At 55.5% G+C, this 22034-nt stretch overlaps 1 protein-coding gene across 5 annotated transcripts in view; it reads right to left on the bottom strand.

Moving 5' to 3' along the window:
• TRPM1 (transient receptor potential cation channel subfamily M member 1) overlaps positions 1 to 22034 on the bottom strand; it is an 81816-nt gene that overhangs the window by 28344 nt on the left and 31438 nt on the right. For 3 of the 5 annotated variants that reach the window (XM_066354975.1, XM_066354976.1, XM_066354979.1), the window contains exons 8-18: positions 21539 to 21662; positions 20699 to 20771; positions 19499 to 19599; positions 17673 to 17849; positions 16370 to 16504; positions 14675 to 14725; positions 11492 to 11632; positions 8515 to 8544; positions 5241 to 5536; positions 2346 to 2574; positions 190 to 312 (exon numbers count right to left, since the gene is read on the bottom strand). In XM_066354975.1, coding sequence (XP_066211072.1) covers positions 190 to 312; positions 2346 to 2574; positions 5241 to 5536; positions 8515 to 8544; positions 11492 to 11632; positions 14675 to 14725; positions 16370 to 16504; positions 17673 to 17849; positions 19499 to 19599; positions 20699 to 20771; positions 21539 to 21662 — 1480 coding nt within the window. The remainder of the gene's footprint in view (positions 1 to 189; positions 313 to 2345; positions 2575 to 5240; positions 5537 to 8514; positions 8545 to 11491; positions 11633 to 14674; positions 14726 to 16369; positions 16505 to 17672; positions 17850 to 19498; positions 19600 to 20698; positions 20772 to 21538; positions 21663 to 22034) is intronic. The other 2 variants (XM_066354978.1, XM_066354980.1) reach the window with 1 other exon arrangement.

Here is a 22034-nt window from a genome sequence, read left to right as displayed (position 1 = left end):
AATGATCTCTCTCTCTCTCCCCTCACCTTTCTTTGTCTCTCCAATAATAATCACTACATTTTAAAAAATAAAGAGTTATAAAAATGTCCTCCATTACTGAGGTTTCTCCATTCCAGGGCTTAGAGAAGCCTCAATGACCTGGATGGCAAGGACAGACAGGGCATGCGTCCGACCTCGGGGCACACTGACCGCCATCTCCTCTTCCTTCTCCTTGCCATCTTCGTTCTCCTTGGACGTTTGATACGAGAAGTCGTCGTAGCTGCGGAACTCCAGAAACAAGATGGTGGGAGGGAGGAGAATCCCCATGATCACCTGGGAAGGGCGAGAAGAAAGAAAACGGGGTTTTAGGCTACGTCGGTTCTCAAAACTTTCCCCGGTGCGGGCAGAAAGGTGGAGGGATAACTTCCAGCGGTACTCAGTATTCTCACAGTCTCGGAAGGGGCTTATCCCTGCTCCCGTGTTCGGTGGCTAGTTTGGTTGGGTTCATTGGAAGAACTACAGGCAGGGAAGTGTGTAAGGTCCACCCAGTTTTGGTTTGTTTTTGTTTTTGTGCTTTTTTTTTGGACAGACAGCAAGGAGTCCTGTGTGGAATTCTGACTTACAAAGCAGAGATCATACATGAAGCTTCAAAGCATGCAAATCTGTCATTGAACATCTAGTAATATAGGCCCTGGGCAGGTAGCTCCATTGGTTAGGGCATCATCTCAATACGCCAAGATTGCAGGTTCAATCCCTGGTCAGGGCACATAGAAGAATCAACCACCAAATGCATAAATAGGTGGAACAACAAATTGATGTTTCTCTCTCTCTCTCTCTTTCTCCCTCTCCCTCCATTCCTCTAAATAAATAAAAATAAAATATAATTATATAGAAAATAAAAATTAAATCACATAAAAAAATACTTGTAGTGAAATAAGCCAAATGTATTTTATATAGAAATCACTTAGATAGACCAAGAGTTGGGGGGGGGGGGGATGTGACTTACAAAAGAAGGACTTGATTGGACTCAGACTAGAAAGCAAAAGGGTGCCGGGGCTCATGTCAAGGGTGCCGGGGCTCCCAAGTGGGAAATGTAGCATTTCCCCGGCACAGGATCGAAGAGACAGGCGCCCTTAAAAATAAAGAACGGGCTTGACCAGGCGGTGGCGCAGTGGGTAGAGCGTCGGACTGCGATGCTGAAGACCCAGGTTTGAGACCCCGAGGTCGCCAGCTTGAGCGCGAGCTCATCTGGTTTGTGTCTCCCACAAGGTGGGAGACCCTGTCCTTTGAATCAAGGTGGCCGCTGAGCTCCGTCTGTCAGGACCCTTGATCAGGTCAGTCTCAGGCGCTACGTCACCTGGGTTCCGACCCAGGACTCACACCTTAACTAAGTCAGATCTTTTTTTTTTTCTTTTTTGATTTATTCATTTTAGAGAGGGGAGAGAGAGAGAGAGAGAGAGAGAGAAGGGGGGAGAAGCAGGAAGAAGCATCAACTCCCATATGTGCCTTGACCAGGCAGGCAAGCGCAGGGTTTTGAACCGGCAACCTCAGCGTTCCAGGTCCACGCTTTATCCACTGCGCCACCACACCTAAGTCAGATCTTAGGTCACTTCGTCTCGAATTTTCAGGGTCTTCCTCCGCAAGACAAGGGTTGTCACGGTGCCTCCCTCGCTGGGTGGCTCAGAGCAGTCAATGGACATAACCCGCGGTCAGCGCTTGGCTCAGCCTGGCAGAGAGCCAGGTGCTGGGGATGGCTCCTTGGCCTCTGCCCCAGGCGCTAGAGTGGCTCTGGTCGCGACAGAGCGACGCCCCGGAGGGGCAGAGCGTCGCCCCCTGGTGGGCAGAGCATCGCCCCCTGGTGGGCGTGCCGGGTGGATCCCGGTCGGGCGCATGCGGGAGTCTGTCTGTCTCTCCCCGTTTCCAGCATAGGAAAAATACAAAAAAAAAAAAAAAGAAGAAGAAGGACTTGATTGGACTCAGACTAGAAAGCAAAAGGGTGCCTGGGCTCATAGGTGGGAGACCCTGTCCTTTGTACCAGGGTGGCCACTGAGCTCCATCTGTCAGGACCCTTGTTCGGGTCAGTCTCAGGCGCTAGGTCACCTGGGTTCCGACCCAGGACTCACACCTTAACTAAGTCAGATCTTAAGCCAGTCACTTCGTCTCGAATTTTCAGGGTCTTCCTCCGCAAGACAAGGGTTGTCGCGGTGCCTCCCTCGCTGGGTGGTTCAGAGCAGTTAATGGAAGTAACCACGGTCAGCGCTTGGCTCAGCCTGGCAGAGAGCCGGGGGTGGGGGTGAGGGAGGCTCCCAGGGCACCACCCGTCGCCGTGCCGCCCTCCGCACCGCCCTCCGCAACCCGCCGCGCACCTTCAGGCCGGGGTTCTTCCTCATGCGCAGCCTCCCCATCCACATGTCCGTTAGCAGCATCTGGCTGCAGGTGTGCGCGATGAAGTCCCGGTGTTTGGCAGCCACGGCCAGCTTGAGGCAGGTGGAGTTGCTCCAGTTGGTCAGCTCGTAGGTCAGCAGCTTCATGGCGATCTGCTCGTCGTGCTTGTAGGACTGGTCAAGCAGCTCCACGGCCAGCTGGCCGAAGTCCCTGCAAGGAGAGACGTGGACTTGGGGCTGCAGCCACGGAAATCCTTCGAGCCCGTGGGGCGTGTGTCTGCAGGGGGGGGAACCCAGGAGCTGGGGCTCCGTGCACGGTCACGTTGGGGGGCGACTGTGGTTGCTGCACATGGAGCTCTGGGTAGACCCCCCAACTCGCCTCTCAGGCCCCAGAAACACAGAGACAAGAAGACAGAGTCCCTTCCCTGGCATGGTGCCCAAACAGGGACGCAGCTCAGAAAGGACTGCAAAGCCCCCCTGTGGCATAGGACGTCAGAAGCATGGTGGTTGCCCCTTCGTGGTGGGGACAGTGGACACTGAAGGGGACAACAAGAGGGCTCGCAGGGGCAGGTAAGGTCCTGTTTCTTGATCTAGGTGCCGGTCTGATCCCATCGGAATCGCAGCCTACCGGAGTGGAAACCCACCAGCCCAAACCGTGGAGACCAGCCCCCGGGGAGGCAGACCAGACCTCTCACTGACTAATTGCAGCAGGCTCAGTGAGGACCAGCCCCAAAAACTCCGGGGGCCTCCAGGCCTCTGGGACGGTGCCCACTTCTGTGAGTTTTACCTCCTGGGGGACCCACCAATTTCTCAGAAGGTGAAGTGATAGGCACCATTTTGAAAAAAAAGTCCAGAATGTTCTGGTCTTCTTAGCAATGTCTGCCTTCAAGGGCAACTCCTTTACCAGGGCCTGACCTGCTGTGGTTGTATCAGAGCCTGGCTGGGCTGGGGGAAGTGAAATACCCCAACTCCAGTCTGGGCAGCTTGATCCACAGACGGGGGCAGAGAAACGGAGAGGCACTTGGGAAGGTCAAGTCCCGGGAGCAGTTTCACTGAAGCTGTATCCTTCTGAGTGTGTTTTCTGTTTCATTGTTCTTTTTTTTTTTAATTAGAAAAAAGTTATTTAATTTATTTCCTAATTATAGACTATTCTTCCCCCCCCCCAATTTTTATTGAATGTATTGGGGTGACACTGGTTAATAAAAATTACACCGGTTTCAGGCACCCAGTTCTACAACACATCACCTGTATGTTGCATTGTGCATTCACCGTCCCAAGGGGCTTCACTGTCTTTGCATTAAAATTGTGTGTCAATGCCTGACCTGTGGTGGTGCAGTGGATAGAGCATCGACCTGGAAATGCTAAGGTGGCCGGTTAGAAACCCTGGGCTTGCTTGGTCAAGGCACAGACAGGAAGCAACTACGATGAGTTGATGCTTCCCACTCCTCCCTTCTCTCTCTCTCTAAAAAAAAATTGTGTGTCGCTTGGACAGGCAGTGGCGCAGTGGATAGAGCATTGGACTGGGACATGGAGGACCCAGGTTCAAAACCCTGAGGTTGCTGGCTTGAGTGCAGACTCACCAGCTTGAGCATGGGATCACGGTCATTGGCTTGAGTGCAAAGGTCGCTGGCTTGAGCCCAAAGTCGCTGGCTTGAGCAAGGGGTCAATTGGTCTGCTGTAGCCCTCCCCCCCATCAAGGCACATATGAGAAAGCAATCAATGAACAACTAAGGAGACTAAAAAGCCACAATGAAGAACTAATGCTTCTCATCTCTCTCCTTCCTGTTTGTCCCTCTCTGTCCCTCTCTCTGTCTCTCTCTCTGTTTCAGTCACACACACAGACACACACACACACACACACACACACTTATGTGTCAGGTGTTTGCATAAGAAACCAGCCAACAGGCCCTGGCTGGTAGGCTCAGTGGTAGAGCATCGGCCTGGCGTGCGGGGGACTCAGGTTCGATTCCCGGCCAGGGCACATAGGAGAAGCGCCCATTTGCTTCTCCATCACCCCCCTTCCTCTCTGTCTCTCTCTTCCCCTCCCGCAGCCAAGGCTCCATTGGAGCAAAAGATGGCCCGGGTGCTGGGGATGGCTCCTTGGCCTCTGCCCCAGGCGCTAGAGTGGCTCTGGTCGCGGCAGAGCGACGCTCCAGAGGGGCAGAGCATCGCCCCCTGGTGGGCAGAGCGTCGCCCCCTGGTGGGTGTGCCGGGTGGATCCCGGTCGGGCGCATACGGGAGTCTGTCTGACTGTCTCTCCCCATTTCCAGCTAATAAAAAAAGAAAAAAAAAAAAAAAAAGAAACCAGCCAACAAAAGCAATGACAGTCCAGGGACATCTCAGAGAGGCAGAAGGAAAAGTAGTAACATGGAAGGCAAAGTGATTCATGAGCAAGCTTTCTTTTTCTTGTATTTTTCTGAAGTGAGAAGCAGGGAGGCAGAGAGACAGACTCCCACATGCGCCCGACTGGAATCCACCCGGCACGCCCACCAGGGGCTGATGTTCTGCCCATCTGGGGCGTTGCTCCGTTGCAAACAGAGCCATTTTTTAGTGTCTGAGGCAGATGCCATGGAGCCATCCCCAGCGCCCGGGCCAACTTTGCTCCAATGGAGCCTTGGCTGCGGGAGGGGAAGGGGGGGAGGAGGAGAAGCAGATGGTCACTTCTCCTGTGTGCCCTGACTGGGAATCGAACCTGGGACATCCACATGCCAGGCTGATGCTCTACCACTGAACGAACCGGCCAGGGCCCATGAGCCAGCTTTCAAGGTCATTGTGCTGAAGTGAGAAATCGCATGTCACCCCCCCCCTCCCCCAACGAGACAAGTGCTGAGGACAACCGGGCTCTCCTGGCTCTTCCGTTCTCCCCCAGACTCTCACTTGGAGTTGTTGTCCAGGTCCTGGGAGATGTCGTCCACCAGCTCGCTCTCAGAGGACTCGTGGGCCATGGACTTGTAGAGCTTGCAGGCCACCAGGGCCTTGGCCATGCTCTCCTCGCCGCGCTGCCACAGGAAGACCGCCATCTTCTGCCGCTTCATCAGCACGGCCCACACCATCAGCTCGTGGAAGGGGTACTGGAACCGGCTCACCGCCGGGTTGTCCACGTCGATGTCCACCTCTTCCTCCTTCTTCTTCTTCTTCTTCTTCTTCTTCCCTTTGGCCGGGGGCTCGTCGTCCTGAGGGGGGAGGGAGCACACGTGTGTCACGGTCCGGCCTCGAACGAGCGCTCAGCGCTCAGCGACGACGAAGGGTTTCAGGACGACTGGGAGAAGGAAGACCTCTGGTGTCCACTCAGTGGGTTAACTCTTCTGAAAATGTGCTGCCTGCCCTGGGGTGGCGCAGTGGATAAAGCGTCAGCCCGGAACGCTGAGGTTGCCGGTTCGAAACCCCGGGCTTGCCCGGTCAAGGCACATATGGGAGTTGATGCTTCCTGCTCCTCCCCCCCTTCTCTCTCTCTCTCTCTCTCTCTCTCTCTCTCTCTCCTCTAAATTAATAAAGCCTTAAAAATAAAAAAGAAAATATGTCATGGCTATTATGCTAAGTAAACCATCAGAATGGACAGAGAGGCATCCTACTGTTGGACGACCTCATACCCCTCTGGGTTGGCAGTGTTTTTTTTCCTCCCAGAAGTCTTTAATAACTGAGGAGATGCCACCAAATCAAAACAATCACAATGAAAACACACTTAAATACAAAAAGCACCATGAGAGACTTCTTTTTTCAAGAGAGAGAGAGTGGAAGGGAGAGAGAGAGAGAGAGAGAGAGAAACATCAATTTGTTGTTCCACTTATTCATACATTTATTGGTTGATCCTTGTATGTGCCTGACTGGGGATCGAATCCACAACCTTCCTCAGGAAAATCTTCCCATCACTAGCAAATCTACTCATACTTGACTCAGCTGGTGTGGCTGGGGTGTGGGAGGGACCCTGGCTGTCTACTTCCAACAACATGTTTTTCATGACCGTCCCAATTTCTTAGAGCCTGCTCGTGAATTATAACATCTTTATAGTAACGATCATATCTTGCTTCTGAGTTAAATGTTTTTGTTCTAATTATCTCATCTGTCACAGTAAGAGCATATTTACAGTCCCCTTGGGAGTGTTGAGCGATGTAGGTGAAAGACTGACATCGTGTAGAAATTTAAAAACAAACTTAGCTACCTGTTCAAGAATATCCCAGATTAAATTAAAAGCCGTGGATGTTAACGAAATTTAAAACAGACACCTTCTTAAGCCTGTCTTGCAATAATAGAGGATTTTATAAAAAATATATTAATTGGATATAAATGTGCTTAAAATAATTTTTTAAAGAGTTTTTAAAAATTTTTGTTTCTATTTTATTTATTAATTTTAGAAAGGAGAGAGAGACAGAGACAGAGAGAGAGAAGCGGGGGAGGAGCAGGAAGCATCAACTCCATATGTGCCTTGACCAGGCAAGCCCAGGGTTTCGAAGCAGCAACCTCAGCATTTCCAGGTCGACGCTTTATCCACTGCGCCACCACAGGTCAGGCTAAAATAATTTTTTAAAGTGCTAGAGAGAGACTATAACAACATGGACTTGAACTGGATTAGTAAGTACCGTACAGACACAAACGGAATAGCATCATTTACCGAGTTTGATCAGAGAGATACGTCTAAGAGTTGTACGCAACAGACCGAGAACGCACACGAATCCCTCACAGATGATTCATTCAAGCCTGGTTCCCTTTGAGATTTTTGCATCTCAAAGATTCCTTCCTATTAGTCTACAGTCAAGGAATAACATTAGGAAGTGACGTCAGTGACAATGAAAAGTCCGTGCTTGGAAAAGTGAAAAAGTTAAAATATGCACATCAATAACTCTGGGATGAAAGAAGAAGTGATAACTATTTGGAAACAATGGCCATCAAGGGTAACAATGGCAAATGAGGGGATATTTTATCGCTTCATATTCAATTTGAAATATCCCCTAGTTTATACTTACCCAAACCCACAAGGCACCATACAACACTCAGAGAAAAATGACAGCTTTGATACGTTTATTGGAATACAGGGAGGACGGAAAATGAACAGACCTCGCTTTCAAACCGAGTCAATGAGAAAAGTACAGTAACTCTACAGACAGCATATGGAAGAGAAGGATAAAAATAAAAGCAGACATTATTAAGGCCCTGGCTGGTTGGCTCAATGGTAGAGCATCGGCCTGGTGTGCAGGAGTCCCAGGTTCGATTTCCGGCCAGGGCACACAGGAGAAGCGCCCATCTGCTTCTCCACCCTCCCCTTCTCCTTCTTCTCTGTCTCTCTCTTCCCCTCCCGCAGCCGAGGCTCCACTGGAGCAAAGATGGCCCGGGTGCTGAGGATGGCTCTGTGGCCTCTGCCCCAGGCGCTAGAATGGCTCTGGTTGCAACAGAGCAACGCCCCAGATGGGCAGAGCATCGCCCCCTAGTGGGCTTGCCAGGTGGATCCCGGTCGGGCGCATGCAGGAGTCTGTCTGACTGCCTCCACGTTTCCAGCTTCGGAAAAATGCAAAAAAAAAAAAAAAAAAGAAAAGAAAAGAAATAAGAGGCCCCGGCTAGTTGGCTCAGTGGTAGAGCATCAGCCTGGCAGTGGATGTCCTAGGTTCGATTCCCTGTCAGGGCACACAGGAGAAGCGCCCTCTGCCTCTCTACTCTTCCCCCTTCTCTCTCTCTCTCTCTCTCTCTCTCCCCCCAACCCCCCACCCACAGCCATGGCTCGATTGATTCACGCACATCGGCCCAGGCATTGAGGAAGGCTCTGTGGAGCCTCTGCCTCAGGCACTAAAAATAGCTCAGTTGTGAGCATGGCCCCAGATGGGCAGAGCATTGACCCTGGATGGGGATTGCTGGGTGCATCCCAGTTGGGGTGCATGTAGGAGTCTGTCTCTCTATCTCACCTCCTCTCACTTGGAAAAAAAGATAAGAAAAAAAACTGGAACAAGAAAGAACACAACTAAAGATATTGAGGAGATTGAAAAAGAATTAGAATACTGTATAAAAATGCACACCAATGAACTAGAAGGCTTAGAGGAAATAAGTTGTATTCTGAGAAAATGTGCAGTTGAGTCTGGGAAACACAAAGCCTGAATTGAGTCCTATTGTAAACAGTCATGAATGACCAAGGTGTCGTAAACTATTGAAAATGAATTTGACTTACTTCCATTCCCAGAAGTTTAAGAGCTTTCGGCTGCAGAATGGAAGGGAAGGAAAAAAATATATATATTATCAATGCAGTTCGATCACTCAGTACATTAGTAGCGGTGTTACTAAAGAGACATAATAACAAATAGGTTAACAGTGAAGGACAGCAGCTAAGAAGAGGAAATGCTTTAAGCGGGGACACCTCGACGTTCGTCAGCCGACAGTCGGTTGAAGAGAAAGACACGCAGGTGCATGACCGAACTCCAGCTAGAACCAGAGATGTCCCCTCACGGGGACATGCAGGTGCATGACCGAACTCCAGCTAGAACCAGAGATGTCCCCTCACGGGAACATGCAGGTGCATGACCGAACTCCAGCTAGAACCAGAGATGTCCCCTCACGGGGACATGCAGGTGCATGACCGAACTCCAGCTAGAAGCAGAGATGTCCCCTCACGGGGACATGCAGGTGCATGACCGAACTCCAGCTAGAACCAGAGATGTCCCCTCACGGGGACATGCAGGTGCATGACCGAACTCCAGCTAGAACCAGAGATGTCCCCTCACGGGAACATGCAGGCACACAGCTCCGGGCTCCCAAGGCGGGGCCAGGGGAGGGGCTCGTCATGGCCATCGGACATTTGAGTTGGGCTTGTGCTAAAGGAAGGATTTTGATCGGGGTTAGGGCGTGGTAGGCACGGCCGGTCCAGTCATACAACGGGATTCTGGCAGAGACCTGTGGTCCCTAATGACAGGGTGGGGATGGCGTCAGGCTGTCAGAGAACCTTGCATGTCGTGACAATGATTTTGGCATTGGGTCCTCAGGCGGGGAGGGGGTTGGGAGGAGCTCTGGGAGCCGCTGAGCAGAGAGCACACTGGCCTGTCCCTCGCTTTGGAAGAGTAGGGGTCACCACAGTGGTAGGAGAGAGGACAGAGCCCAGGGAGCCCAGAAGGAAGGCTATTGTGGACAGAAGACACAGTCGGAGGAGCCGGGGCCGGATACAACCAATGGGCTGACCATCCCGACTTGCTAAGGATGAAGGTGAAACTCTGGGTGGACATCTGCCGGGACAGCGAGACCTCCCACCCGAGTCCCCGCAGGGACAGCGAGACCTCCCCCCTGAGTCCCTGCAGGGACAGCGAGACCTCCCACCCGAGTCCCCGCAGGGACGGCGAGACCTCCCACCCGAGTCCCCGCAGGGACAGCGAGACCTCCCACCCGAGTCCCTGCAGGGACAGCGAGACCTCCCACCCGAGTCCCCGCAGGGACAGCGAGACCTCCTCCCTGAGTCCCCGCAGGGACGGCGAGACCTCCCACCCGAGTCCCCGCAGGAACAGCGAGACCTCCCACCCGAGTCCCCGCAGGGACAGCGAGACCTCCCACCCGAGTCCCTGCAGGGACAGCGAGACCTCCCACCCGAGTCCCCGCAGGGACAGCGAGACCTCCCACCCGAGTCCCTGCAGAGACAGCGAGACCTCCCACCCGAGTCCCTGCAGGGACAGCGAGACCTCCCACGAGACCTCCCACCCGAGTCCCCGCAGGGACAGCGAGACCTCCCACCCGAGTCCCTGCAGAGACAGCGAGACCTCCCACCCGAGTCCCTGCAGGGACAGCGAGACCTCCCACCCGAGTCCCTGCAGGGACAGCGAGACCTCCCACCCGAGTCCCCGCAGGGACGGCGAGACCTCCCACCCGAGTCCCCGCAGGGACGGCGAGACCTCCCACCCGAGTCCCCGCAGGGACAGCGAGACCTCCCACCCGAGTCCCCGCAGGGACGGCGAGACCTCCCACCCGAGTCCCCGCAGGGACAGCGAGACCTCCCACCCGAGTCCCCGCAGGGACAGCGAGACCTCCCACCCGAGTCCCCGCAGGGACAGCGAGACCTCCCACCCGAGTCCCCGCAGGGACAGCGAGACCTCCCCCCTGAGTCCCTGCAGGGACAGCGAGACCTCCCACCCGAGTCCCTGCAGAGACAGCGAGACCTCCCCCCTGAGTCCCCGCAGGGACAGCGAGACCTCCCACCCGAGTCCCTGCAGAGACAGCGAGACCTCCCACCCGAGTCCCCGCAGGGACGGCGAGACCTCCCACCCGAGTCCCTGCAGAGACAGCGAGACCTCCCCCCTGAGTCCCCGCAGGGACAGCGAGACCTCCCCCCCGAGTCCCCGCAGGGACAGCGAGACCTCCCACCCGAGTCCCCGCAGGGACAGCGAGACCTCCCACCCGAGTCCCTGCAGAGACAGCGAGACCTCCCCCCTGAGTCCCCGCAGGGACAGCGAGACCTCCCACCCGAGTCCCTGCAGAGACAGCGAGACCTCCCACCCGAGTCCCTGCAGAGACAGCGAGACCTCCCACCCGAGTCCCTGCAGGGACAGCGAGACCTCCCACCCGAGTCCCTGCAGAGACAGCGAGACCTCCCCCCTGAGTCCCTGCAGGGACGGCGAGACCTCCCACCCGAGTCCCCGCAGGGACGGCGAGACCTCCCACCCGAGTCCCCGCAGGGACAGCGAGACCTCCCCCCCGAGTCCCCGCAGGGACAGCGAGACCTCCCCCCTGAGTCCCCGCAGGGACAGCGAGACCTCCCACCCGAGTCCCCGCAGGGACAGCGAGACCTCCCACCCGAGTCCCTGCAGAGACAGCGAGACCTCCCCCCTGAGTCCCCGCAGGGACAGCGAGACCTCCCACCCGAGTCCCCGCAGAGACAGCGAGACCTCCCACCCGAGTCCCTGCAGAGACAGCGAGACCTCCCACCCGAGTCCCTGCAGGGACAGCGAGACCTCCCCCCTGAGTCCCTGCAGGGACAGCGAGACCTCCCACCTGAGTCCCCGCAGGGACGGCGAGACCTCCCACCCGAGTCCCCGCAGGAGGAAGGGCGGGTGTGCTGGGGGTGGGGGGAGGGCAGTGAGCTTGACTTCGGACAGGCGGGGTCACTGGGCCAGACAGACGAGGACAGGGAACCACGGGGCGGACGAGCACACACGGCCACTGAGCTCTACCCTCTTGGGTCCGAACAAGTTGTTGTAAAGGGTCCGGAAGCTCTTGCGGGTGTAGTTGCAACGGTAGGCGCCCCCCATGAGGTATTCCAGCACCAGCCCGATGTCGATGAGGCTGATGTGGTAGTCGGGCGGCAGGTTGCCCTGGAAGAGAGGAAGTCGGGGCTCAGGACCCGTAAGAAGGCTCCGGCCGCGGACGTGGTCTTCCTCACACCCCTCAGACACACGGGGGGTCACTGTGGGCCACCCCTGGGCGCTGGTGGAACAGAGGGGCAGTAAACAGTTCTCAGTCTGTTACCACGTGACTGAGGCAGACAGTAGGTAGACCCTTCCTCACTGAGAAGAGTCAGAAACCCACGGGGCTGTCCGGTTAGGGCTGGGCCGGGCCGGGCTGGACGGAGCAGAGCGATGCGTGCACATGCGTGTGTGCATGAACCATGCAGCAGGCGTGGACCTGCCTCTGTCAGAGCAGGTGGGTCTTGTTGAGAAGGTGCTTTGCTGGCTGCTTGCAGAAGCTCGCTTCGAGGGGGGCTGGAGTCCCCAATGTCACAGAGAAGGGACGAGTGGCCAGTGCGACAGGAAGGGGGCTCCACGGGAGGCAGTGGGAAGAGGGACCCTCCCTGGGTCGGGGGCTTCCCTCGCAACAGCTTCACACGGTGCCTGGTGGCCCGTCGGGACCAGCCCGGCTTATTAAACCTTTTCCGGGCATCACGCATCCGGCCGGCCCCTCATGGAATTGGGGATTCCGTACACAGAGAGAAGGAGACACAGCCCTGTGACTAGAGAGCCGGCTGTTTAGGGGATGAGAAGGCAAAGTGACAAATGGTCCCTGTGGCGGGGACATGATGAGAGAGTGAGGGATGCAGACATGGCCCCGGGGGGGGACATGATGAGAGAGTGAGGGACGCAGACATGGCCCCGGCCCCGGGGGGGGGGACATGATGAGAGAGAGTGAGGGATGTAGACATGGCCCCGGGGGGGGGGACATGATGAGAGAGTGAGGGACGCAGACATGGCCCCGGGGGGGGGACATGATGAGAGAGAGTGAGGGACGCAGACATGGCCCCGGGGGGGGACATGATGAGAGAGTGAGGGATGTAGACATGGCCCCGGGGGGGACATGATGAGAGAGTGAGGGACGCAGACATGGCCCCGGGGGGGGACATGATGAGAGAGTGAGGGACGCAGACATGGCCAGGCCGGCCCCGGGGGGGGGACATGATGAGAGAGTGAGGGATGCAGACATGGCCCCGGGGGGGGGACATGATGAGAGAGTGAGGGATGTAGACATGGCCCCGGGGGGGGGACATGATGAGAGAGAGTGAGGGACGCAGACATGGCCAGGCCGGCCCCGGGGGGGGGGACATGATGAGAGAGAGTGAGGGATGTAGACATGGCCCCGGGGGGGGGACATGATGAGAGAGAGTGAGGGACGCAGACATGGCCCCGGGGGGGGACATGATGAGAGAGTGAGGGACGCAGACATGGCCCCGGGGGGGGGACATGATGAGAGAGTGAGGGACGCAGACATGGCCCCGGGGGGGGACATGATGAGAGAGAGTGAGGGACGCAGACATGGCCCCGGGGGGGGGACATGATGAGAGAGTGAGGGACGCAGACATGGCCAGGCCGGCCCCGGGGGGGGGACATGATGAGTGAGTGAGGGACGCAGACATGGCCCCGGGGGGGGACATGATGAGAGAGTGAGGGATGTAGACATGGCCCCGGGGGGGGACATGATGAGAGTGAGGGACGCAGACATGGCCCCGGGGGGGGACATGATGAGAGAGAGTGAGGGACACAGACATGGCCCCGGGGGGGGACATAATGAGAGAGAGTGAGGGACACAGACATGGCCCCGGGGGGGGGACATGATGAGAGAGAGTGAGGGACGCAGACATGGCCCCAGGGGGGGGACATGATGAGAGAGTGAGGGACGCAGACATGGCCCCGGGGGGGGGACATGATGAGAGTGAGGGACGCAGACATGGCCAGGCCGGCCCCCGGGGGGGGGGGTTAAGGTTCTTGGAAGGAGCTTGAACTTCCTGAGACGCTGGAGGATGTTAAGTGGGGCCTCGGGCGTAGGGACGGTGGGAGGGGTTTGGACTCGATGATGTCAGCTGAGGATAGGGAAAGCCACTCAGGCAAGAAACGGTTGGGTCAGAACTCGGGCAGCTGTGGCTTTTTTGAGCGTTGGCCCTTCCCAACCAGAGGCATCCGGATTCCTCGCGCGGGGAAACCAAGGCACAGGGCCCTGCCGATCCCCGGCTTCGTGGATTCTGTTCCAACCCAGCGACCATCTCCTCCGCTTAGAAGGCAGCGTCTGTCTGACACACGACCTGACTCTCTAGGTCTCTACGCTCTGACCTCTCACCAGAGTTGGTTTTTCATGCTGGGCACGTTTCACACAGAGCACGCCAGGGTGTTGTAGCGAAACGAGTCACTCTGAGGTTAACCCGCCCGAACCCTTCCGCCTGCGGCCACGTGACAGCAGAGTGAGCCGACCCCATCCGCCCCGCCCCATTCGTGCACTTTTCAGCACTGTCACTGCCTAATGAGGGAACAGAGAGGCCAGGACAACGGCTTCATTCCGCAGAACACACAGGGGGACACAGGCACGTCCTACGGGTCCTTCCAGAAAGAGGCAACACGACAGGTTTTAATGTCAACCCACAACACGAGGCGGCCTGGGCAGACGGTGGCCGGGTCAGGGGGAAGGTGAGGCCTCCTCTGGCTGCCCCCTGGGCCTTGGTGCCAACACCTTGTCACTCATTCAGCCCAAGCCTATATCCGGTAAGGGGCGAACACTACGCTGAAAACACATTATTATCATCTCTCAGGTCGCCACTAAGACGAGCACACTTTTTTAGAAATTTAAAAATTGCTTTATGAAATGTCTTCTTGAGAAATCCAAATGGCCCGTTAGGCAAAAAAAAAAAAAAAACACAAAAAAGTCAGGGGGATGTCAAGTCCAGCACGGGGGATATGGTGATAACTCCGTGCCGTGTCAGACGGGGACTAGACCTACTGGGGTGATTACTCTGTGCGCGACATAAATGTGTAATCACTGTATGGTGCAGAGAACACCGCTGTGACATTGCGTGTCAACTCAAAGTGAAAAATAAAATAAAATAGTATGTTCTTGAAAGACGCCCACAGGTAAGGATGATAAAGCAACAGACTGACCTTCTTTACATCCCTGACCAGCAAGTGAAGGGTGTTCGGTGGACCCAGTCTCTGAAAGGCAAGCATTCGGCCACATTAACCACGGTTTCCTCCTCAACTGGCAGCAAAACCCCACCTTCCTCCCCAGAATCAGTGAACGGGGAGGGCTGGCTAAGGGCCTGCTGTGAGCCTGTATCCTTTAAGACACAGGATGGGCCGTGCTGAGGATGTATCCGACACGTCTGTCTGTGTTCAATACGTTATATTGTGTCAGCTGTCGTTGAGAAACAAACAGAAAAAATGATCTGCCCCAAAATGTCAATAGGGTTGAGTGTGACACCTTCACAATCGCTAGTTACTAAAGTCACAAAAGAACCACGACTGTATGCCTCCTTATATAAAAAGCACTTAGGCCCTGGCCGGTTGGCTCAGTGGTAGAGTGTCGGCCTGGCGTGCGGGAGACCCGGGTTCGATTCCCGGCCAGGGCACATAGGAGAAGCGCCCATCTGCTTCTCCATCCCCCCCCCCTCCTTCCTCTCTGTCTCTCTCTTCCCCTCCCGCAGCCAAGGATCCATTGGAGCAAAGATGGCCCGGGCGCTGGGGATGGCTCCTTGGCCTCTGCCCCAGGCACTAGAGTGGCTCTGGTAGCAACAGAGCGACGCCCCGGAGGGGCAGAGCATCGCCCCCTGGTGGGCGTGCCGGGTGGATCCCGGTCGGGCACATGCGGGAGTCTGTCTGTCTCTCCCCGTTTCCAGCTTCAGAAAAATACAAAAACAAAAAAACAACCCTTAAACCCACATCTGAACTGGTTTTGCCAAAAATCACCAGACCTCCACTCGATGAAGTGTCTCACTGCCCGTTTCCCCGGAACCACATACAAGGAGATGGATAGGACCAGACTAAAATCAACACCAGAAACAGCTCGGCTGAAGTTAGACTTTGAGAGATGCTGCAGGACCAGTGTCCTGCTTTCTGAATTAAATAATCAACTAACTAACTAGTGATGGATGAAGAGACAGAGGACGGGCTTAAGGATTTGAAGAGATCTAAGAGACACATCAGCGGCGTGAAGGACAGCCCCTATGCAGACTGCGATTCAAATAAACAGTTTTTAAAAACAAAATAAAGAAGGAGGAGGAGGAGGAAGGAAGGAAGGAAAGAAAGGAGGGAGGGAGGGAGGGAGGAAGGGAGGGAGGGAGGGAGGGAGGGAGGGAGGGAGGGAGGAAGGAAGGGAGGAAGGAAGAAAAGGGAAAAGGAAGGAGGAGGAGGAGGAGGGGAAGGAGGGAAGAAATGGAAGGAAGGAAGGAAGGAAGGAAGGAAGGAAGGAAGGAAGGAAGGAAGGAAGGAAGGAAGGAAGGAAGGAAAAAAAGAAGGAAAAAAGGAAGGAGGAGGAAGAGGAAGAGAAAGAGGATGAAGAAGAAGAAGAAGAAGAAGAAGGGGAGGAGGAAGAAGAGGAGGAAGAAGAAGGAGAAGAAGGAGAATAATAATAATAATGGGAAGAAGAAGAAGAAGAGGAGGAGGAGGAGGAGGAGCAGGAGGAGGAAGAAGAGGAGGAAGAGAAAGAAGGGAAAGGAAACAACTACCTGCCTCCCATCCATTGGCAGCCCTCCCAGCTGAACCGACATTTCAGAATTTCCGTGCTCCCCTGGGCTCACTTACGCTGAGAACCGCATCCGGCTGGCCCCTGCTGTCCCCCACCCCTGCCGGGACACTCACTGTGTTATAAAGCTCCTCCAGCCGTGGGATGGTGAGGAAATGTTGCATGTTGACTCCGTTTTCTATCAGGAGCTTCACAAAGTCCACGCGGTCTAAGACCAGCGCGTCCAGCATGGCCTGTTCCAGGGCGTTCACCTGCGCGGGGAGGGAGGGGAGCCCCGGAGTGGCCTCTCAAGGGGACTCTAGGCAGGAGGCAGGTTGGGAACACCTTGAAAAGCCTATCCTGCCCCCGGCCCTGCCACCAGATCCTACAAGTCTCTGCACAGGGTCCTCTCTGCTGTTTGTCTTCCAGTAAACATACCCATCTCCCCTCCCTTTTCTCATCAGTTAGGCCTCTACACATCTGACCAAGAATCCCACTTTGGCAAAAAGCAGGAAAATATGTGATTTCCTCCTTTGTCAAACAAATTGAAGACAATTCCGAGTTACAGGCCAACTGCCCCTGCTCTGTCCAGTTTTCAGCGAGAAGAGTTTATTAGAGTTTCTTTTAATAGAAGCCTGGGGAGGAAGGCCCACAGAGGGGGCAGTGCCCTTTGCAAAAGGAAACTAGGACCGGTCCTTGAACCTCCAGGCTCCCATGTCCACCCACGACATTTCTGGAGGTGGTAGATCTCCCTATTTTACTGTTCACTAGTCATTATTAATGCCTCTGTCCTTCCAAAATGGTGGAACCTGCAGCCCTCAGTATAAAGCAAACGCTTGCTGCAGACAGTTTATCTCCTCGACTTAGAATGACTCGTGCGGCCAGCCGGGGTGGACCAAGTGGGCACATGGCATGCCACCAGGGCGAGTGACAGCCATGCCAGGTATGTGTCACCGCAGGGGCCTAGTGACCCTGTCTGGCCTGGGTCCCTTCAGGGGCAAGGTGGGATATGCTCGCTGTTACCTTCACCCCCATGACAAGTGACCTTCACCCCCAAGCCAATCACAGGCTTCGTGTTTTGTTCAGCGATAATTGGTGATATTTCCCACATTGTCACCCATCCAGCATCTGCTTGTCTGCCAGGCAGAGGGGCCTGCTGGTGAGTCTAATGACCCAGCCCCCCTTGTCTGTGGCTTTTGTCCCCCCCCAAAGCAGGAACCTGTGGCCACCTGGCAGCTGCCTCCCAGCCCAGGTGACGTAGCCACGGGAAATGCTGACATGACCCTGCCAAGCCCTCCCATGGCCTCCTGGGGCTCAGGGCCCAGGCTGGGGCTGGGGCGGAGGCACCCAGAAGGGGCCCCTTCCCTTTGAACAAGGGGGTGACAAGCTCCATGACCTCGATGATCCCAAGAGACAAGAGCAAAGACTCCCCACACCTACCCAGTTCAGCAGCTCGATCTTCCGGGGGTCGGTTTCTTCCTCCACCTCCTCCTTCATTTTCCCTTTTTTCTTGCCTTTTCCTTTTCCTCTAGGGCCCCCCTTGGTGGTTGCTGTGGGCGGCTTCTTGTCCTTCTCCATGACCTTGCTCTCTGCTGGGGGGGCCAGGCTTCCCAGGGGCTGCAATCCACAGCAAGCAGGGTTGGGAGAAGGTATTAGAGCTGGTGGTCCCAACGGGGCCCTCACCTCCATGTGCATACACACGTGTGCATACATGAACATGCTAGCACACACGTGCACTTGTGAGAACATGAGTGCACAGACACACACACACTCACACAGAGTTCTCTGGGCCTCTAGGGTCTCATGGAACAGAGTTTGAAAGGTCAGTGCACTCTGAATAATCACCGTATTTAATTTTCATGAGCTATTTTCTTTAAAAGGTTAAAAAAAAAATGCCCTGGTTGAGTAGCTCAAGCAGTGATTTTCAACCTTTTCTTTCCATGGCACAAACACACACTAATTACTGAGGTCAATGCCCCTGACTAAATACAACCATTTTCATCTCATGGCACAAATACATTAGTTACTGAGGGAGAAGAGGTCAGGGCCCCTTTTTCTTTAGAAATTAGTTTATGAGTGCGTGAGAAACAAAGGTTGAAAATCACTGGATGAGAGCGTCATCCCAGTACGCCAAGTTTCCAGATCTGATCCCCGGTCAGGGCTCATACGAGAATCAACCAGTGAATGCATGAAGAGTGGAACAACAAATCAACCCCCCCCTCCTTTCCTTTGTCTCTAAAAAATTTAAAACCATTAAAAAAATAAAAGGGCCCGGCCAGGGCACACAGGAGAAGCGCCCATTTGCTTCTCCACCCCTCCGCCGCACTTTCCTCTCTGTCTCTCTCTTCCCCTCCCGCAGCCAAGGCTCCATTGGAGCAAAGATGGCCCGGGCACTGAGGATGGCTCCTTGGCCTCTGCCCCAGGTGCTAGAGTGGCTCTGGTCGCAATATGGCGACGCCCAGGATGGGCAGAGCATCGCCCCCTGGTGGGCAGAGCGTCGCCCCATGGTGGGCGTGCCGGGTGGATCCCGGTCGGGCGCATGCGGGAGTCTGTCTGACTGTCTCTCCCCGTTTCCAGCTTCAGAAAAATTAAAGAAAAAAAAAAAAAAAGAATAAAAAAAAAATAATAATAAAATAAAAGGGTAAAAAAAAACCCACTTTCACTAGCCATGATAAAATATTTAGCAGTAATTTCTTCAAGAGCACTGGTTTGAGTCTGTGCTTCGTGCTGGTAGCTCCTACTTTCCTCCTGGTTTTTTGTGTGTTGGTTTTTTGCTTTTTTTTTTTAATTTTTTTTTTAATTCATCTTAGAGAGGAGAGGGAGAGACAGAGGAGAGACAGAAGGGGGAGGAGCTGGAAGCATCAACTCCCATATGTGCCTTGACCAGGCAAGCCCAGGGTTTCAAACCGTGCTTTTTTTTTAGAGAGAGAGAGAGAGAGGGAGGGAAAAAGAGAGAGAGAGAAACGTCGACTTGTTGTTCCACTTATTCATGCATTCCCTGGTTGACTCTTGTATGTGCCCTGACCGGGGATCGAACCTGGAACTTTGGAGGATGGAGACAGTGCTCTGGCCAGCCAGGGCCTTCCTCCCGGTTTCTTGATGTGAAATAGCAACGTCTCCTAAGAATCCCTGGTGGGTTGCACGCTGAACATCAGAGACCCCTCGGGTCATTTCCCGAGACCGGTGTCACCAGGGCAGCACACGGTGACGCGTGACAAGGACAGGGTCAGGATAAAGGGTACGAGTCTGGAAGCACTTGGTCTCACCGGCCAGTGCGGCCCGAAGACGAAGATCTGGCTTCGCGCTATGTCCACGCGGTTCCAGGCCAGAGCCAGACTCAGCTGGTCCGGAGCGGACGCGTTCGTTCCTGCGAAGACCACAGAGCGGGCGGTTCTCACTCCGTGCACTTGGACCACCCGGGCTCGGCGGGGGGCTGGGCAGTGAGCAGGGGCTCCCCGGACTCCGCAGGGCTGGGATGGAGCATCACCACCTTTCCTCTGGTCCCCAGAGTGACCACTCAGGCCCCAGAACTAAGAACTCCATCTTCTCAAAGGGCTGCCCGGGAGGAAGGTGGTGGCCACCTCTCCGTGCCGGCCTCACAGGGTCTCCTTGGGAGGGACAGGGGTACCCAGGGACCCTAAGACCCTCATCTAGAGACTTGGGGTGGCCAGACTTCTGTCAGGGCAGGCCAGTGGGTGCTGCCTCTCCAGGCTGGAGGTGTCCACAGCCTGAGAGCACCAGCCCCCAGCCACAAGGAGACCAGCCCAGCACGGCCAGGCAGCCGGCCGCTGGTGACACCTTCTCCTCTCTCCTATGGCTCATCACTGTCCCAGGGTCGCCAAGAGGCAGGCGGGAAGTGTGTGTCCCCAAACCATCCCATGAGCGGCCAGGTTGCTGTTTGTCATGAGGACAGAGATGTGGAAAGTGAACAAGGCACTACAGAAAAAAAATATATATATATATATTGTGTTTCCCGCTAGGAGCCAAAACGTTTAATGAACTGGTGAGAAATGGAAACTGGTTCTGAGTCCGGCCTGTCATGGTCCGCGTGCACCCGCGGAAACCCACCTCTGGACCTGTCATTCTACCCTGGCATCACACGGAGACACGTCTGGGCAGCTGGGGGGCTCGGGGCGGGGGTGGAGGGCTCTGCCACTGACCGACCCAGTTCCTGGCAGGAGAAGGAGAGGGATCACCGGGGCGGCAGCAAAGCCCCAGCCGGGCCAGCACGGAGAGGAGGGATCACCGGGGCAACGGCAAAGCCCCAGCCGGGGCAGCACGGAGAGGAGGGGTCACCGGGGCGGCAGCAAAGCCCCAGCCGGGCCAGCACGGAGAGGAGGGATCACCGGGGCAACGGCAAAGCCCCAGCCGGGGCAGCACGGAGAGGAGGGGTCACCGGGGCAGCAGCAAAGCCCCAGCCAGGCCAGCACGGAGAGGACCAACAGCACCGTGTCCTCGGAACTCACCTTTCAGCAAGGCGGTTAAAATGGCCATTTCCATGTCTTGCTGTCCCTCTGCTCCCATTCTAAACACGGTGACCTGGAAGTGGGTTGGTCATGAAAGGACTGAGTAAGGCTAGGTTGGAAACAGTGGGGAGAGCTGGGGTGTTTTTTTAAAAGGACCACAGAAGGCCCTGGCTGGTTAGCTCAGTGGTAGAGCGTTGGCCTGGCATGTGGAAGTCCTGGGTTTGATTCCCGACCAGGGCACACATCTGTTTCTCCACCCTTCCCCCTCTCCTTCCTCTCTCTCTCTCTCTCTCTCTCTCTTCCCCTCCCACAGCCAAGGCTCCATTGGAGCAAAGATGGCCTGGGCGCTGAGGATGGCTCCTTGGCCTCTGCCTCAGGCGCTAGAGTGGCTCTGGTTGCAACAGAGCAACGCCCCAGATGGGCAGAGCATCGCCCCCTGGTGGGCGTGCCTAGTGGATCCCAGTCGGGCGCATGTGGGAGTCTGTCTCTCTGACTCCTTGCCTGTCACTAAACAAAAACAACAAAAAAAAGAATTTTACAAGCTCATCCAAACAGGTGGTATAGGTCACTCCTCAAATCTCTCGATCTGATTACTACCACGGACCTCAGGATTGGTGCCATGTGGCACGATGCCACCCAACACAGGCTAAGGTCTGAGAGCGCCTAGGTCCCTCATCTGCGTGAGCTTCTGTCGATGGGGTGTGGCTCTGCAGACCGCCTCTCGGACCAAGGCTGCCCTGAAACACAGACCGCCCCACCACGCACACATGGGCAGCGTTAGAAAAGAGACCCAGTTCTCTCTCTGGAAGCTGGCTTTGGACACGAACCCTGGCCACTCACCAGCTCTTTCTTCTTCATGCACTCCATGATAATCGCAAACAGCTGGTGTGACTGCATCTTGTTGTAGTTGAATGTTTTCTGAATGGTGACGAGCAGCTGGTCCCGGAGGGATTCGCTGATGAGCCTGTTCGGAGAGGAAACACGCCACCACAGGACAGCGCGTGTGAAGTCTGCATGCGCGACGGGGCCGATGTCGCTGCGTGCCTCCGCTATCTTTGCCCACGGGAGGGGATCCCAGAACAGAAGTCAGAAGTGGGCCAGACCCAAAACACTGCATTCACGCTTGGTCCTGATTCCCAGGCTCATAAGGGCAAATGAGGTCAGGAGAGAGTGTGTGCCCCCAGAGAAGGACTCCTGTCAGCTCCCTCTCATGCCGACCTCGGGAAACAGAGGAGTCTAAGCCCTGGCTGGTTGGCTCAGTGGATATGGTGTCAGCCCAGTGCACGGACATTCTGGGTTCAATTCCTGGTCAGGGTGCACAGGAGAAGCGACCATC

The sequence above is a fragment of the Saccopteryx leptura genome, chromosome 13, assembly GCF_036850995.1.
Source record: "Saccopteryx leptura isolate mSacLep1 chromosome 13, mSacLep1_pri_phased_curated, whole genome shotgun sequence".
NCBI lineage: Eukaryota > Metazoa > Chordata > Mammalia > Chiroptera > Emballonuridae > Saccopteryx > Saccopteryx leptura.
Note: the sequence above shows the minus strand (reverse complement) of the source record. Positions and strands in the feature narration are given on the sequence as shown.